The following is a 17,469-nucleotide window of genomic DNA, read 5'->3' on the forward strand; positions in this document are numbered from 1 at the left end:
GGTTCTGAGGATTTTCCATGGCGTCAGTATTGACTTTTAAATTCTAGTATCGTGACAAACCTGATACGTATATGTATAATAATGACAAGGCTTAGCGATTAATCACACAAATCGATTTCAGCACTAAACACACTTGGACGCCACTCGAAACACCTGCTCAGTCATATACACTCACACACTGTCACAGACATCACAAACAGAGGAAATGTCTCCTTATGGCAGCAGTAGCCCCGCCTTCCTCACAGCGGGACAAAGCGTGGATGGGTTGACGGTGGAAAACATGGCTTCTGAGGATGAGTCTGAAAAGTGGTCCAGTGCCATTGTGAAATTGTGTAAAACATCTCTATGACCTCTGCTGCTGCTGCTCCCTGTCCTCCCCTCCCCCAAACTCCCCCCTCCATCCCCTGGAGTCACCAAAACCTCTAAGAAATTGCCTTCGGCCCCTCCCACCCGTCCCTCCCCTGCCTTGCTCTTGACCCCCCTTACACACATACACGCATGCACACATTTAGTGCTGTACAAAGGGGAGACCACAGAGTGGCTTCAGCTACATAAGCACAACTTTTGGCAGCACTACTGTACATTAAACCCCACGGTGTACTGTTTCTTCTTCTTCTTCTTTTTTTTTTTAAAGAGAGCCCTTATTTCTGTGTTTTCGAAACGTTGCCTCACGACTGACCCGCTGACACAATTTCACAGCCAACTGAGCGGATGGGTTGGTGCATCTGTTCGGTTTTCCTTTATCCCACAAGGAAGAAGAAAATCCAGAAATGATTAGTCACACATTTAGAAAGGTGACAGAAGCCAGAGGTGAAGATGCGAAGGAGATGTGGAGAGAAGTGATGACTGAGCAAAAAACCTTGCAGACCCTCCCCTCCCTCCCCAATCCTGTGCAAAACAAAGAGAAACACCCACAAAAACTAATAAAGATCAAATGCTCACTGATCTTTTATCGTCAAAGAGAACGGTGTTTGTTTTTGGAAATGCTCACACACAACATGCTTTCACAAAAGGGCAGTGTTGTGTGTCGGCCATTTTGGATCTGCTGTTACAATTCTGGACAAGCGAGTGGTGTCATGGAGCCAAAATGGAGGTGGCTTTTTAATGCCTGCCTGTCAACAGTGTGGCGTGTCGGCAGGCTGTTGACGGAGAGGAGTCGGTGTATAATGTGCTAGTGAAAGCAGAAAGGTGGGGTTACCGTTCCAACCTCTGACACCACACCAGGTAAAACCATACAATAACTCAATCTGACGCCTGCGTGTTGTCGTGTAGCTGACTCTTTGTTATGTTTTCTATCTAGCTACCTAACTCTAGAGGGACCTGAGAAGTAAGCAAACTGCCGTGCACCTCTGTGAAACTCTCACTACACCGCCTGAAACTGGACCCAGGACATCTCCGGGATGGACACGAGATGGTGCCACACCATAGCCAAGAGGGCTAGCCAGTTAGCAGGATCCTGAAATGATGGTCATTTTAGTCTGTAGAGGCCAAAACCTCAAGGCTTTGATTCCAACTGTGTGGATCTCTTAGGATTTTGGCAACTTTTACAAAAATCTGTATGTCTGAATGGGAGTTTTAAAGTCGTCCGTCCCACTCTGGATGCGATGTGGCTTTCCTGCTTCGAGTCTAGCCTTTTGACCGTTTCCTCACTGTGGCCCAGTTTTAAAGTCACCACTCTCCCCATTTCTATGCTAGTATGGGCGCCAGTGGGACTCAACTTTTAAGGCGTAGTGTGGATGATCTCATCTACTACAGTGGGTTAAGGGTTGAGGGGGGTGAGCGATGGACAAGATGGGGCATGACAAATTTGACTCGGATACAGAAGGCACTGTGGCTCTGTAGGGGGCTTTGGGGAACATTCCCCACCTGCCGTAACCTCTTGATTGTAGGTGAGGACAGAAAGGGGGTTTCGTGTTATGCGCCCCTTCATGCCCACCAAGCAAATGAACAGTTAACAAAAAACAACCACCCCCCCAATCCACATCTTTCCTACGCAATGCTCAACTACTAGGCCTGGAGGCAACACATCTTTTGGAGAGAATAGAAATTTGTGGAGGAAAAAAGGGAATCGTCATCAGGAGGAGGGAGGGAAAAAGACAGCTACAGAGGTACATGAACTGTGGGGGTGTGATGTCATGTGAAGTCTGGGGAAAAAAACATCGGTGCCAGTGTTCACATTTTCTCAGATCTGCATGTTCCCGTTTCCTCGGCCTGTTTTACAGAACCACTGCGTCGTAGGTTCACCTTTTTGAAGTAATATGATGAGGATGCCTATGAGGTCTGCATAGAGTCAACACGTGGACTGGGGTTTGTTTTCTGGCTTTTGCAAACAGCGCGAGGTTTTAAGAGTAGCTCGATTCTTTGACTTCTTTGTGAGCATGATCGGTATGCAAAATAAATATTTATCTGAAACTCTAATTATACTCTGTTGTCTATAACTACATCTACGATATCATATCTAGGTTTATCTGTAGGTAATCAACTATATTTATCTATACTTTATCATTTTGTCCTAGAGTTATTGAATATTCAATAAGTGTTATCCCTCATAACAATAAGGATGAAATATTATTAGTCCTAAGTGTTTCTGTCCTGAACCTTCAGCATCACTCTCTACCAAGCTGAAAGAACAGACGTCAAATGGACAGCAAAAGAAGGATAAATTAGGGAAAAGAAGGTCGGTGGATACTGAGGTTGGTTTTGGCAGGGAATGGTTTGCTACAACCGTATGTGACTGAACTGGGATGACTAGTTGACTCTGGTTAGCCAGACCTGAGAGAAGGGGTTGTAGGGTGGGGTGGATGGTCAGCATTGGCGCAGACAAGCAAGCGGAAGGGCGGACTGACAAACAGATATTGTCTCTCGGGCTGCATCCATGTTTCCTGCGAAACACAAGGACTTAACATATATATCTTGCAAAGATATAAGGTAAAGATCAGCTTTGACTCCTGATCTTGAAACTAGGATGTGGCTCAGAGACTGTCCTGTAGACAGGAAAGGTAGGGCCAATAACATAATATGTTCATCACTGCCCCCTGGTGGCAAAAATACTGACCGACACCAACACTGTACCACTAATACTGTGCTGTTCTCACTACAAAACTGCAGAGCCCAACAGATTGAAAAGCTTTTTTTGGCAGCAAGTGGGAGAATTCAATCTCAGTAGAACTTTTAACTCGGTAAAATGACCTTTTCTGAGCACCTCTTAAGCGTGAAGAGAAGACAAAGTTTTCACGGCTCTCAATAAATTGTCCTACCTCTGACTCTGAACCTAAATTACTGATCTTTGGGTTGGCTTGACAGAGTTCTGACCCCTTTTGAACCACTTCAGGTCAGATAACTGAGAGTCCATCTGACCTCCAAATCCACCATTCCAGAGAGAAAAAAGTGTGTCTTTAAAGATTTGCATTATAGCACACAATGCTGCTCAGGAAGAGTTCCCAAGCCGCAGTTGACTTGAAACATTGCAGCAAGGCATCAGGAACCCGATAAACATCATTGAACGGGGGAATAATAACATAATGGATGTAAACAGGATGAACATAGCATACACAGCATAACTCCAAATAACATGACAACAAATCTACAGCAACAATTCAACCAATCATCACCATTATCATCATCATTGTCACCATCATTTTGCATTGACATTGATATCATTATTCATAAAAGTGTCATCATTAACAATAATAAATAAAGTGTGTTAGAGGTTCGCTTCTCCATGCCCTTTCTCCCTCTTGTTTCTCAAGTGCAGACAGAAACTTTAAGGTGCTCCTTGTCTTCTAACAGGTTGCAGTAACAGAGCTTTGGGCAGAAACGGAGACAAATAAAATACCCAACTGTCAAAACCTGCTTCAGGTACAAAGAAACCACAAAACAACATTTCTGCTGAGATCTGAGAGAGAAAGAAAGAGCTGGAAAGAAGGGAGCTTCTTTTGTAAACCTAAATGCAAAGTTTCCTACAAAGCCCCCCAGGTCCCACCCACACCAGTTAGATTTCCACTCTAATATGTATTTAATCAGTCATGCAGGTTTCCATCAAATTTTGAGCTCTGAAAAAGATCAAAGGAGGCTGAGCGAATGCAACAGAAGAACCAAGCTCCAATGTCCTAAGAAGAACAAGAAGTAAACGACAGAAGAAATACTGAAGAAATTAGTCTTTTTTTCCCATCCCTCCTTTCCTCTCCTCCGCCCTATTCAACTGTGTGATGTCATTTCCTGTCGGGTCATCCTCTGTTGAGTAACAGAGAGGGAAGGGGCTTGACAAAGTGTCCGACTCCCTTTCTCTAGTTACCTGAGCCCAGCCCACAAGTGCAAGTGAACAGGAAGTGAGCCCACACTGTGGCTCTCCCCCCTGCCACCACTATTACTACTACTACTACTACTATCACCACCATCTGCTGGACAGGAAGTGATGTCACATCAGTTCCATCAGCACTATGCGAGTCCTTAACAGTAAACAGAGATGATAAAACTCATCAAATATCAGCCAGCGCTGTGATTGGCTGGTTTTTGCAGTATAGGCGGAGCTTCCTGGTTCTGTCAGTTGGACAGGAAAAAGGTTCTAGATAAAGTGGTTGTTCTCCCTTTTTTTTCTTTTCAGTGTTTGTCATGTAAAGTTTCACTGTGTTCTTCATTGTTCAAGTTTGATTTTCTGGAGGCATAGCTTGGCATGTAAGGGTTGGGGGGGTCCTGGCTTTTTATTAATTGATGTATCTTTAAACATATCAGTCTAGGAGCAGAGTCTAAGCGGCGGACTCTGTGTTCCAGCTCATTTTCAGGCTTTTACAGTAGCAGTCTGGCCAGAGACAAATAGCACACGTCTAGCAAATCTAAGCAATCAGGCATCAGTCTGAGAGAAGTGCTTTTAGGCCTCATAACATCGCACTTGAATAACCTCGTGCTCCTCCCTTGCTTGCACTCCCACACCTCTCTTTTCCTCCTGCAGCCAGGTCTTGATGATCAAGGCTGATTCTGGGAAGTGTAGTTCTGAGATTGAAAGAAGCAGAGGTAAACTGTGTCCAGGCCTTGGCGGTCCTTTTTTCTTTTTTACCCATATGCTGCTCTGCCACTCATTTGAGTATTACACAAAATGTGTAAAAGGCTTTTCTGCTGCCCCCCCCCTCCCCTCCACCCCTTCCACTCGTTCATAGTCTGAGAGCTGAAGGTAGAGGGTTTTGAGGGTATCCAACCCCTCCCACCACTCTGTTTAGTTTTTTGTTTTTGTTTGTTTTTTCTTTTAGTCTACATATCCAAGGCCAGAGCACTGGAGACTGCTGTTCTTCTTCTCCTCTCCTGCCATATCCCAAGCTCTTTATGGTTGCTAGCACCAGTCATCCTCATCCGTCTCACTATAAGGTTCATGCAGGCCCTTGCGGGGCCCTCTGGCATGGGCAGGCCGGTGGTGTGGGTGGGGTGGCACCCCTGGTGTTCCCCGTCGGTGTGGGGAAGGTGAAGATGAGCGGTAACCATTGGGTACCCTGCGTGGATGCGGTTGAGGGGGTGGAGGAGGCCCGTGGCGGGCAGTCCTAGGTGAACGTGGGTGTGGGTGAGGATTTCCTCCATGTGGGTGAGGGTTGCCGTGGGAGAGGCTCTGCTCGTAGGCGGGAGGCTCGTGGTGACGCTCATACTCATAATCTCTCTCGTAGAAGGGCCCGTCACACTCCAGGCTGTCCCCGGGTGGAGGCCCGCTCCAGCGGCTTCGGTGAGGCGACCTGGGTGAGCCGTGGAGGGGCGAGCGTGGGGACTGGTGCCTAGGGGAGCGTGGCGAACCATGCCGGGATGAAGAGCCCCCGTGGTGGGGAGAGGCGTGGCGTGACGGGGGTCGGTGGTGGTAGCCTCTGTCATGGTCTGGAGGGGAGAAGTGTCGTGGAGAGGGTGAACGCAGGCGACCTGGCCCTGGGGGGCCATAGCCAGGCTTGCGGACCGCGGGGGAGTAGGTGACATGTGGGCGTGGGACTGCAGGGGTCTGAGGCAACTGGCGGCGGCCTCTCCTTGGAGTGCTGGTCCCCGAGGTAGAGGGAACCGGGCTGCCGCTCACCGAACTACTGCCCTACAGCAAAATGTAAACAAGGAAAATCAAAACGCACCACAACAATAACAACAGAGACCAGAATAGAGCAGAACGGAGGTGAGATAGATAGACAGAAAGAAAGAGAGATAGATGGATAGAAAGATGGATACATAGACACCATTAAAAATCATCCAAAAACATAGTGATGAAGCAAAAAATTGACATCAAGAAGCCACATGTCACATTGAAGAAAAATGGACAGAGAAATGGTGACAAAGAAAAAAAAGCATAACAGAAAAAAGAGAGATTGATATCCATAAATAGAAGTGTGGAAATAACCTTTTGTGAACTCTTACTGGAGATTAAGGGTCACAATATATGTGAAATGATTAACTACTGTCCTCAAATCATAATAAGAAGATCCAAGTACATCAAAATATAGATCTAAGACAAAAACAGGTCATACCATACTATAATTGCATGTTTACACTGGTGCTTGAGACTTTGTGTACTCTTTTCTATATTTCTGCAAAAATGAAATTAAAACTTTTTGTTTTTAATATCAGCCCTAAAAGCAGATCCTGCAAATGTGAAGTATTCTACTTTGACTCTTCCCAATGTTACTTGGCTGTCAATAAATAGTACCTGAACCTGTTAGCCAGTAATTATTTTTTTAAACTGATCATCTCAAAGTATTTGCAGAAGTACATCGTTCAGGGCAAAAGAGGGTGAGTTGTTGATGTTCATTAGGCTGGAAATGTTACAGAACTATTTCTGAAGATATTGGATTTCATCAACCCACAGTTAGACACACTGTCTTTAAAGAATGAATTTCAGGACCACTATTATCCTCCCCAGGAGTGGTCGGCCAAAGGGATCGGCTGGGAGCTCACAAAAGAAGACTGGGTAACTTTTAAGCAGTAAAAAGCCATCCCGACATTACTGCATTCCAGCATAAGGACCTTATCCTATCTGTGAAACCGGGTGCTGACAGGATCATGTAGTAGGCCTTTTCTGATGTCCTATTAATGCCACCAAAATAAAAATCAACAGATCAAGTCATCTGTCTGTGAACTGAAGCTCAAGAGAAAGTGTCTCGTGCTTATGCAGAAATAGAGAAAATCTCAAACAATCCAAAATGCTCCCGATGAGACATTCTATAAAGAAATTAAACAGCTGAACCTTGACAATAATCTTTGCTTTTGGAGCCCACCTGTCTGTGACCTCGTCCGTCAGGCCCCTCGCTGGGTGACCGGGACCAGTGACGGTCGTGGGGATGCCTGTGGGAGTAGTCGTGGCGGTCGTGGCCGTACCGCTCCTTGTCCATGGAGCCGTGATGATGGTGATGGTGATGGTGGTGACGACGGTCCTTGGTCCGGCCACGGTCCCGCTCGCGCTCCTTGGGCGGCAGATCACCTGACTGTGTGGTGGTGCTGAGGTCTGTGCCCAGGCCTGGCAAAGAGACGTCTCAGTTTACATTTAAACCAATAATTTTATTATCCTTGAGAACATATTAACAAAAATTCTACTCAAAGATATTCTTAATTCTCAAGAAGTCTTTATCCACTTGATTAACACAATAAACTTTCCATGTTTACTGTAAAGCTAAAGTTCTTAAAACTGCAAAAACATGCAAGAAGAAAATCTACTCCAGTTGTGCAGTCAAATGCAGAACATCTCCACTCCAGAATCGATGTGGCAGAGCAGAGGATTCTCCATTAGATTAGAGAGCTCTTCAATTATAAAAGGGTTTTAGAGGTTAACTCTGTCAGCGTTGTTGCATTAGTTTTACAGCTGAAGCATGCAATTTGGACTCGCAATTAATGATGAAGTGGGCTGTCTGCTTTGTGCAATGTTCTTTTTAAGGACTTCTCTGTGCCAAGATTTGAATTGCACTAATATTTGTGAATATGATGATCTGTAAATGTATGTTGACTTAGGTAAATGGAGTAACTGCTGCTGAATTACTCTTGACCTGGCTGCAAACAACACTGCACGCAGTACTATATGTAGAAGTTTCTAAATGTCCATATGTTGTGATCTTAAAAGGTACTATCAAGGTACTATTTTGTCAGAAAGCAATTGCAAGTAGTTGCAGTCACCATCTGGTCACCCAGAGGTTCATTGGGCTTTACTCTGAATCGCTCAGTGACCACTTTCGATCACGAGGTGATTATACAGGTTGCATGGTGGGAGACAACCTGTCTCCAAACAATTATGGTCCTTCTAGGACTAACTAGAACCACTGATTGGTGAAGGTTTGTAAACCATTACCATCTAATGCATAAATGCAGTGTTAACGGATCGCAATTATGTGCAAAACACATCTGTCACATGATCTTTGCAATAGGAGACTCAGCTGATTGTATTTCGGTTCTATTCCTTTATAAAAGCAAGGTTGCTGAGTCAATTTGCAATTAAACCATTGCCCAATAATGGACCTAGCAACTAGGTCACTATTTGTGGAAGAATTTCTGAATTTCTGCTTCAAATCTATGAGGTTTGGCTCTGAATGTAAGCAGTTAATGTGAATTTCTGTGCATGTAGAAGGCAACAGCTTTCTGATGCAAAAATATTAATTTGAAGATGGCAGGTAGTTGCAGACATGGTCACCCTTGTTGAAGTCAAAGGCAGCAAGATTACAAATCCATTGCACACAGTTGCAATAAATTTTTGGACATGTTTTGGTCCTTAAAAACGTGATAAGTTAGATGAAGACAACATCGAACTTGAGGCTAATGTTTAATTTTAAAATATCCATTTGAATCTAAATCAATTCCTATGACCTTCCAGTCCTTAACTTTAGAGAAGGAAGAAGCATGTTTATAGCCTGGTACAAAAAAACCCCACTTTTGATTTCTATAGCTACTTCCCCTTGACCACAACTATGTTAAGGTTGCCGTGAGTCCTAAAGTATTCTTCTAAGTGATAGGCAGCTAGCTTAGCTGAACTGAGCTTTGACTGCTTATGTGTCTTTTGTAGCATTTTTAACTCACTTATTTTGCAGTTGTGGTTATGTGTACTAGCATATATATTACAAGAAGTCTATGTTACAATTTTTTTGAGTAGATATTCTAATACATTATTTGTATTTCAACATTAATAAGCACCTAGTCTCTGAATACATCTTGCTAACCAAGCTAATGTTACTAACAAATATTGTTACATCAATGACAGCCTTAAATAATAATTGATTTCTCATAGTGTCACAAATCACAAACCAATGGGTATTTTTTTTTATTCAGTCTACTGGTCAAACAAACGTTTCTTATGCTAACATGGCTAACATGCTAAAGTTTAGCATGCGAGGTAGAATTTTCTATTTTTCAGCTAAACCATCTATGATGTAGTATAGCTTAGCATAAAATGCCACATACTAATACAAATGGTAGCCTGTTAGCAAGACTTAAGTTTCTCCTTGTGTAAAGAGACTTGGTGACATGAGAAAACTCCTTTCTTCCAAAGCACAACCTGTGCTTGAATGAAATGACAATAACATATTTTCCAAATTAACTGTGAAGTCTTATGATTTTGTCTACTTATTTCCAAGCCACAGTTTATTTTTCATATAAAAGCAAAGTTAAATCAACAAATAAGTCAAATGCTCATGAACAGCCACAACAAACTTGCCCTATATTTGTGATTGTCCGTGATGCCAATTGTACAACCAATTTACATTATTTAATTTTAACACTAGCCCTCAAATATGGAAAGTTACAGTTTTAGGGATCTTCTCATGGTGTTAAACATGACAGTCTGACCACAGCAATCAAAACACCAGTCAGCTTAGCCACACCATCTGTACGCAGACGATGCACTGCTCTCACACTGAGATTTATGGCTCATCTTTCTTTGGTGAACTGAACACTGGTGCAGATGTTGGTCTGATTTCAAAGGAAATAACCATTCTGAGTTACTCACCCGTGTCCGCGTCGGTGTATCTGGTCAGGGAGCGCTGCGAGGTGCGGTGGCTTCTGTCCCTGCGTCCTCCATGTCTCCCCTCCTCAGACACCACCCTCTCCAGCGAGTAGTCGTCCAGCCTCACGCCCCTGCCTGTACGCCCATGAACTAGGCTGGACGTGGAGCGACGCATCGGACTTGTGTCAGTAATGGTCTGCGAGGACAAAGGAGGCAGAGTAGAAGAAAATACAGAAGAGGGAGATAGAGGCAGATAGAGAAATCATAAGGTAGGGGAGAGAAAGATAAAAAGAAGTGAGATTTAAGGCCTTGGACTGCTGGAGTGGAGTCCGTCCTCATGTCTGAGAAGGACACCAGTCACTTCAGTGACTTTTGCTGAGTATATAACATTATGGTATTGGGCGTATAAGTGCTTTATGATCCAATGCCAACTCTTGATTTAGATGCGTGGTGGTTCAGAACAAGACGGCAATTCAGGATTTCAGAAGGTGCAGTTTGATTTGATAATATGAATATTTGGCTTGTGTGCTGTAGTGTGTGGTGACCTATACAGATCTAAATATGATTTCTGAATAGCCTAATCTGACCCCAGCTAACGGCATTAGCATTCATGTAACTTGAAGGAAAGGACCTGAAATCCCTTAGTATTAAGTCTAAGTATGAAACAACATGTGACACCATGCCTCTTCACCAAAATATGGTGATATGAAACGCACAGATATAAACAGGGAACTCACAGGGAGAGGAGAAAAGGGTAGCGCGACAGAGAACAAGCATGAGGTTGAGCTTTAGAAACCATGCCTCACATGCACAGAGGAGCTATATTGCTTTTCCCCACAGCAGCCATATTTCATTTACATGAAACTCGGGTTGAGATACCAGACAGTCTTTTTATGGTTTGATTTATAATTAAAAACACAAAATGCAAAACTGAAAATTCCACATTACTTGGCATTTCTTAAAAAATGTGTATATATTTATAGCCATGAAAAAGAACAGATTTTATGTAACTTTTGCTTTTCAAACTGGCATATTATAATTAGCTGGATGACATAAATGTCATGCCAGAGGTATGAAACACATGGTAAGGAGAGCCTTAGTCCTCATCATTAATGAGAATGATGCAAAGATGGTGTGGGAAGAAAACATTACGCCAATCTGACAATAGAGCAGCAAGGGTTACATCTTATTCAAAGACTGATCTTGTTTCTCACTACATGCATACTTTCTTTCTAAGTATGATCGAATATAAATCAAATATGGACACTCTGCGGATAAGACAATCCATCATTCTAGGCGCTCTGAGCCAGAGCAAAAGCTCTTCAAGAACTCAACAGGAAAATCCTACACTAAAAAAACTACGAGACAAAATGTTTCACTGTCCACTGTCTGTTTGAATAAACAAAATAATAAACAAATATCAAAAGTGAGCTGGTGATGTGATTTACTTCCTGCTCACCATGAAGGCTCATCTACTCATCTCATCTACTCACAGCTGAAATGTGACCTACAACATATATACTGGGACCAGTTCTACATGATTTTCCTGCTGGGTTCATTGTCAGGCTTCTCTGATCAGGAAAAAGACCCTGCCCACACTGTGAACCCCCACAAAGCCTCACATTAACTCGATGATAAAGCAGGTCAGTCTGCAAGCAGCAGGCCAGACAAAGACAAACACAGGAGGATTCTCCGCCCTGAGACGAATGTCACCACTTACAGCAGTCTGTACACAAGCCATGCATGTTCTCTGAGTAGCTGGCAGTACAGAAATGTGTACACCCTTAATCCACCCACACACACACACACACACACACACACACACACACACACACACACACACACACAGAGAGAAAAACTTGTGTCGGACTTCGAATAGTTTATTTTGACAAAAAGCCTCATTTCTCCATTTTAAATTGATGAGTTTGACAAAACAGCATTTTGTAAAGTAATGTTTTATTGAAGAATAAATAAATATCATTAAAAACCACTAGATATTTACAAAGTTATATTCTTTTCCCCCATTATTTGGACACTACAAAGGCCAAAGCTAATATCAAAAAGTTGCATTGTTACACCCATAAATCGCAGAAACTTTACCTGCTGCCACTTTCATTGTTTTCAACATGGATCTTCAAGTTTCACAGAGAGGATCAAACTCTGTGTCAAACTGACCCACCCTCGACGTAGAGGAGCTCCACCCTTTGTGAGAGCAAGATTTCTGGCTATAATCTAGAGACCAAACAGAACTTTTGAGTGGAAGAGTCCAGCTGTGTCCAAATCTGAAGACGGCACATTAGGTGAGGAGCATGATCAGGAGTATATCTGTCTTTTTTCTTTTAATTTAAAAGGTTGTTCCCCAAGAATATGTCCCAAGAGTCAGACTGTCAAAGCAGAGTTTTAGGGAATGTTCTGAAAATTCTGACTGAGAACAATCAGCACTGGAGTGTGTTTTTGTGAGATGGTACTTTTTTGGCTAGAATAACAATATTTAGTCACTACCGATCCGACTTTCCAGATTTGACTAGTCTTCCCTGGTTTTTAGTTAGTTTATCAGTCTCTTTTGTGGTCTTATTGTATACCTTTTGAGAGCAGTTGACTCACATTCTTGTAGACATCCAAGCTCTCAGTAAACTAGTCCATTAACGCCTCATCAGGCAGGTTTCTTTCAGTTTTTCATTTTTGTTTCATCCCTAGTTATACTGTTAATTTTGAATTGAAAGCAACTTAATGTAAGGTGCTGAACACAACGCAGCTACATCATGAGCATCACACTCTGCCTTTCATGCCACCTTTTATGCTACTGAACATCAGGCTTTGACTAAAGCAACACCTTGCCTCATTGGCACACCACTTTCTCTCGCATCCACAGTGAGACTTTGCCACGTCATGCATGAGTAATGACATGCTGGCACCCTGCCTATCCCCGGTACTGGCCAACAGTCACATATCAGGGCAGTCCATGCTTTTCATCATACACTGTTGACCCGGTCTGCAGTGATGCAAAGGATTCAAATGCACAGGTAATAGACACACACAGACGAGCACACACAGACGCTGCGTACGAGCTGAACTCCTGTGAAACTCTCACAGGGAGTGAAAACAATGGAGCGCAGAGCGAGCTCAACATGAGCAAACTCGAGAGAGAAAAAGGAAGAAGAAAAAGAGAGACTCAGATAGCTCAAAGAAAAGCCGACAGAAGAGGAAGACAGAGGAGAAGGCCTGATCAAAGTAGATCTGAACAGTGACAATTAGGTCAAAGCTGAACCAAAGAGGCTCGAGTGCCAGATGGGTGGGGTTCACTGCATTAATGTAATAGAGGTTGACTTTTTCTAAAGGTGCATCAATGAAGGAGAACACAACCCATTACCACAAAAGACTATATGCAGACAACACAGAGATTTCTTTTAAAAAGGCATAAAATTCCTGCTTGATGCTGACTTTCATATTGTGTCTACAGACATGAACACAAAAGTGTGGCACAGCACTTAAAATGGTGGCTTTTGAAAACTAGATAGACGTTTGATTTATCTGAAATTTGGGAAAATCGCTGAGTTTCTGTCCAAGAGATGAATACCCTTTGCTCAGAACACTTGAGTGTGCAGCCACTCTGGAAACACTGGAATATTTGGTGAATGAGCAGAAGAGGTTTTGAATTTCCATTCAACCGACTGACCCACTTGGTTCCATCTCAGTGTTTGATTGAAAACTCAATCATGGCCCGTGAACACTCTGAATGGCTGTTGAAGAACAAATGTCGGCCACACAGAGTGCTGAAAATTTTGCTAAAATGGAAAGGATTTGGAAATGCAAACTGCCCTGAATACCAGGGCAGGGGCAGTTTCTTTGACACCGAATGGCGAGTCGAACTGTTTCACTGCTGTTCAGCTCCACCCATATGGCACCTGATGTGGGGCGAAATGACCAGCAAAACTACAATCTGCTGCAGATCCAGTTTGGAAAGACAGACTGTCAGAGAGAGACAGAGGAAACGAGCGGGGGAGAGGGCAGATGGAGATAGAGCAAGAGGTACATACACTGAGGTTATTTCCGCGAGGCCTGTGTCTCCTCCGCTGCAGAGCAGGCGAACACAGAGATGATAACGTATAGCAGAGCAGTGTAGCACGCACACGCGCGTACACACACACACGCACACAGAGCACAGGCCCGACGTAGCATAGCCACCAGGACCCGAGGAGAAAAAAGGATGGAGAGAGAGAGAAATCGATAACAGGATAAGACAGTGATTTGTGGAGGAGAGAAAGAGAGGATTTGTTTTTTGAAGAGGACAGATGAGGATGTCGGACAAAAACACAGGAGGATGAAAAATGAAATACAATAAAATGATATAAAGGAAGAAATGAAGGAGGAGTTGGGGTGCAGAGACAGGAGAAAGAGAGAAAGAGAGAGTTCAGTTAATTTCAGGATGTCTAGCGCGCAGCACACATCAGAGCCAAGAGATCTGCGGGCGAGCAAGAGGAGACAGAGGACATCCCGCGCCCCCCCCCCCCCCACACACACACACAAACACACACACACACTTACCGAAATAGCACGAGCACTCTGGAAGGCAGAGCAGTGTTAGAATACAGTAAGTAACAGTGTACAGACGCACATGTATACTGTTTACACAACACACACGCTTAAACACAGATACACACTCACAGATACACGCACAGGATATTTTCTACAGAACGAGCTAGCTTTCCGTAGTTTCTGGATACTTTACGATTATAGAGACATTTTTCGTTTCAAAGCAGCGTCATATTAAACTACACTAAACCTCAACTCTATTTTTCAGAGTTGAAGACTTAGCAATGTTCAAATGTATAGGTAACAGACCTGGGTCAGGCAGTGTTTGCTTTAATGAGTGCATACTGGTGCGCAGATACTAAATATGAAAAGCATCTAAGACAATACAGTACAATAAATCACAGCCATTGGATAACTGTACAACAATGTGAGGGTAAGGTGATAACCGTTAGCTTTATTGTAACGTTACATTTAATAAGTGCTTCCACAAAAACGTAAGTAAAAAGGTATAAGCTGATTTTTTATTATGTACACAATCCTGCTGTTTACTCCAACTGCTCGGACAGAAAAGCCTTATGAAGGAACCAACATACCAAAGTGAGAGCAACATGACGTGATGCAGTGAAATGCTGTGGACATGAATGTGTTGGTGTGTGTGTAACTGCAGCCAGAGGCTTCAAAGTAAGTACGTAGGTCCACAAGTGCTGTATGTGACATGTGCTGAAATGTTTGATTAACTGAGTTTCAATAATCCTTCTTTAAAGTAAAAAGCAGATTTATTGCGTTATTTAATTAGATCCTTACTGAACTATTGCAACACCTGCCTTGGCGTGACAGGTTTAGCTAACACACCTCCGACTGTGGAGTGCTGGAAAAGCTCTCTGTTGGAATGGATTTGTGTGCCACAGTTAAGTGAGGATACACAAACCTGATCTGCAGATGTATCGAATCTTTTTTATTTTTGTCAAAGTTTTGTCAGTTAAAAAAAGGCATGCCTTACATGCGTGCACCCATCATCATACACGCCACAGCTTCACTTCAGTGACAGCGTGGGTAGCTGAGATCATGCTCTTCATCCTGTCAGTCATGGCCCAGTATAATGAACGGATGACCCACTTTATGTGTAACTTTCACGTCAACAACCGTGTGCTTTGTTTCCCTTTAAGTGTTGCAGACGCTGAGTTTTATTTATTTCGCAGCTGAAGAGTGACTCTGGCCACAGTTCACACGGGACAGACACACCAAGGATTCAATGGAAATGGAGCGGGGAGCAGTGACAGGGGAGGGGTTAAATATTCTCTACACACAGGTCTTCTAGATGTATATTAATATACATATCTAGGACACTGATCCAGCCTTCAGACCCAGTTTTACATTCTGCAGTGCTGCTCAGAGATGGAGCTTGGAGATGAGCAGTGATGGGTCAGCTGCTGGAGGAGTGAAGGGTGAAAGGGAGGCAGTGCTGGTTAGAGGATGGGTGGAAAAAGAGGAGGGAAGGGAAACGAGACAGAGGGAAGTGAATTTACAGCAGTCTCCTGTCCTGACATTGCATCCTAAGTGGCACGTCTCATTCAGAGACCCAGAGTTACCTGAAATGCTTTAAGAAATATGAAAAATTATTATTCGAACGAGAAGGTTTTAGATGATGTCAGACTCGTTCCTTTTTATTTGTTTTAGGATGCAGAGAGAAGCTTTTCCAATTCACTTCAGCTGTCAGGCATAATGTGAGAGAGTGAGGATGACAGTGAGTGATGGTGAGATGAAGGTGCTCACTTGGTTGTCTGCCGAGAGGCGGGGCATGGAGAGGGTCCGCCCATGCCCATCCATTGGGTGATAGGGCTCAGTGTCGGAGTACCCGTCCCGCCCCATCTCCCTCATCTCTACCGTCTGTAAAACACAATGAGAGGGGGCGTGACCACTGTCTGCTGAGGGGGAGACTCACTGACCAATCGAGCGAGGGGCATGACATGATGTTAATGAGTTACAAGGATAGGATTATTCATATGATATTAGTTTTCTTTTTTTTCAATTGCAGGACGAATAATAGGACAATTTATGCAACAAGCTGCATAAATTTAGTGTGGGGATGGATTAGGTCAGCTTATAAACTATAAAACCACATAACCATAATATATTTAGATCCAAAATCCAACAAGGAAATACTTCTTTGGAACCACTGGAAAACTATTTTAATATCAAGCTGCCAACCCTCTGAAAACTGGAGCCTCTCAAGAGCTCAACAGCCAACTTACACAACTTGTAATTCACATTTCGTCTTTGTGCAGCCGTCATGGGATTCAGAAGGGAGACGAGGCACTGGGGAGTAGGAGCACCCCAACAGACAAGCGGAAGTAAAGGAATAGTGGGGAGGAAAAGGTGTAGGTCACAAAACACATCTGTAAACTTTAAGCCACTGACTCGAGAGGAGGTTGGAGAGGAAACAGGAAAACTCAAGGGAGAGGAAGATGGTCAGACTGAGAGAATAAGGCCGGGGGAACATGGACTAGGGGGAGGAAGATGGAGAAAGAGAATGAAAGGAGAAAAGTGGGCACATCTGGAAAAAGAAAAAGACTGCTGTTGTGCCTGCGGAGTAACAGCAGCAACATCGAAACGGCAGGAATGAAGGAGCTGATTAAGTGCAAAAGTCCAGGTCTGTAAAGGTGTCTTCCATGGCTTAGATGCCTATCCATCCACTTGTGTGCTTAGATAATTACAAAAAGACATTTCTAAATAAAATGCTCGCCAAGGAGCAAAGGAAACCAGGAGGTTAATGACACACCTTACCTGTCTTTAACTGCTCTCTTTAGAAAGCTGCGCTTTTCACTTTACAATGTAGAGCTCTGAACATTTTTACAGGTTAATATAAGATCGTTTCAGCTTTGAATTAGCAGCGGACACTGAAGTGGAGAAAAACCCTCTGAAATGTTTTGAACTGTATTTATTTAGCAGGAAGTTTTACATGTTAGATGCTTTAGAAAAACGTAATAGCAAGTAGGGTCACTGAG

The 17,469-nt window shown here is 43.4% G+C and overlaps 1 protein-coding gene across 7 annotated transcripts in view; it reads right to left on the minus strand.

Moving 5' to 3' along the window:
* Positions 1 to 466: 466 nt before the first annotated feature.
* cacna1ab (calcium channel, voltage-dependent, P/Q type, alpha 1A subunit, b) overlaps positions 467 to 17,469 on the minus strand; it is a 156,674-nt gene continuing 139,671 nt past the window's right edge. For 5 of the 7 annotated variants that reach the window (XM_080880847.1, XM_080880850.1, XM_080880848.1 and 2 more), the window contains exons 44-48: positions 16,238 to 16,351; positions 13,969 to 14,004; positions 9,935 to 10,127; positions 7,227 to 7,465; positions 467 to 6,052 (exon numbers count right to left, since the gene is read on the minus strand). In XM_080880847.1, the coding sequence (XP_080736973.1) occupies positions 5,324 to 6,052; positions 7,227 to 7,465; positions 9,935 to 10,127; positions 13,969 to 14,004; positions 16,238 to 16,351 (1,311 nt within the window). In that variant the 3' untranslated portion in view covers positions 467 to 5,323. The remainder of the gene's footprint in view (positions 6,053 to 7,226; positions 7,466 to 9,934; positions 10,128 to 13,968; positions 14,005 to 16,237; positions 16,352 to 17,469) is intronic. The other 2 variants (XM_080880851.1, XM_080880852.1) reach the window with 2 other exon arrangements.

Source organism: Rhamphochromis sp. 'chilingali', assembly GCF_963969265.1.
Source record: "Rhamphochromis sp. 'chilingali' genome assembly, chromosome: 4".
Lineage (NCBI taxonomy): Eukaryota > Metazoa > Chordata > Actinopteri > Cichliformes > Cichlidae > Rhamphochromis > Rhamphochromis sp. 'chilingali'.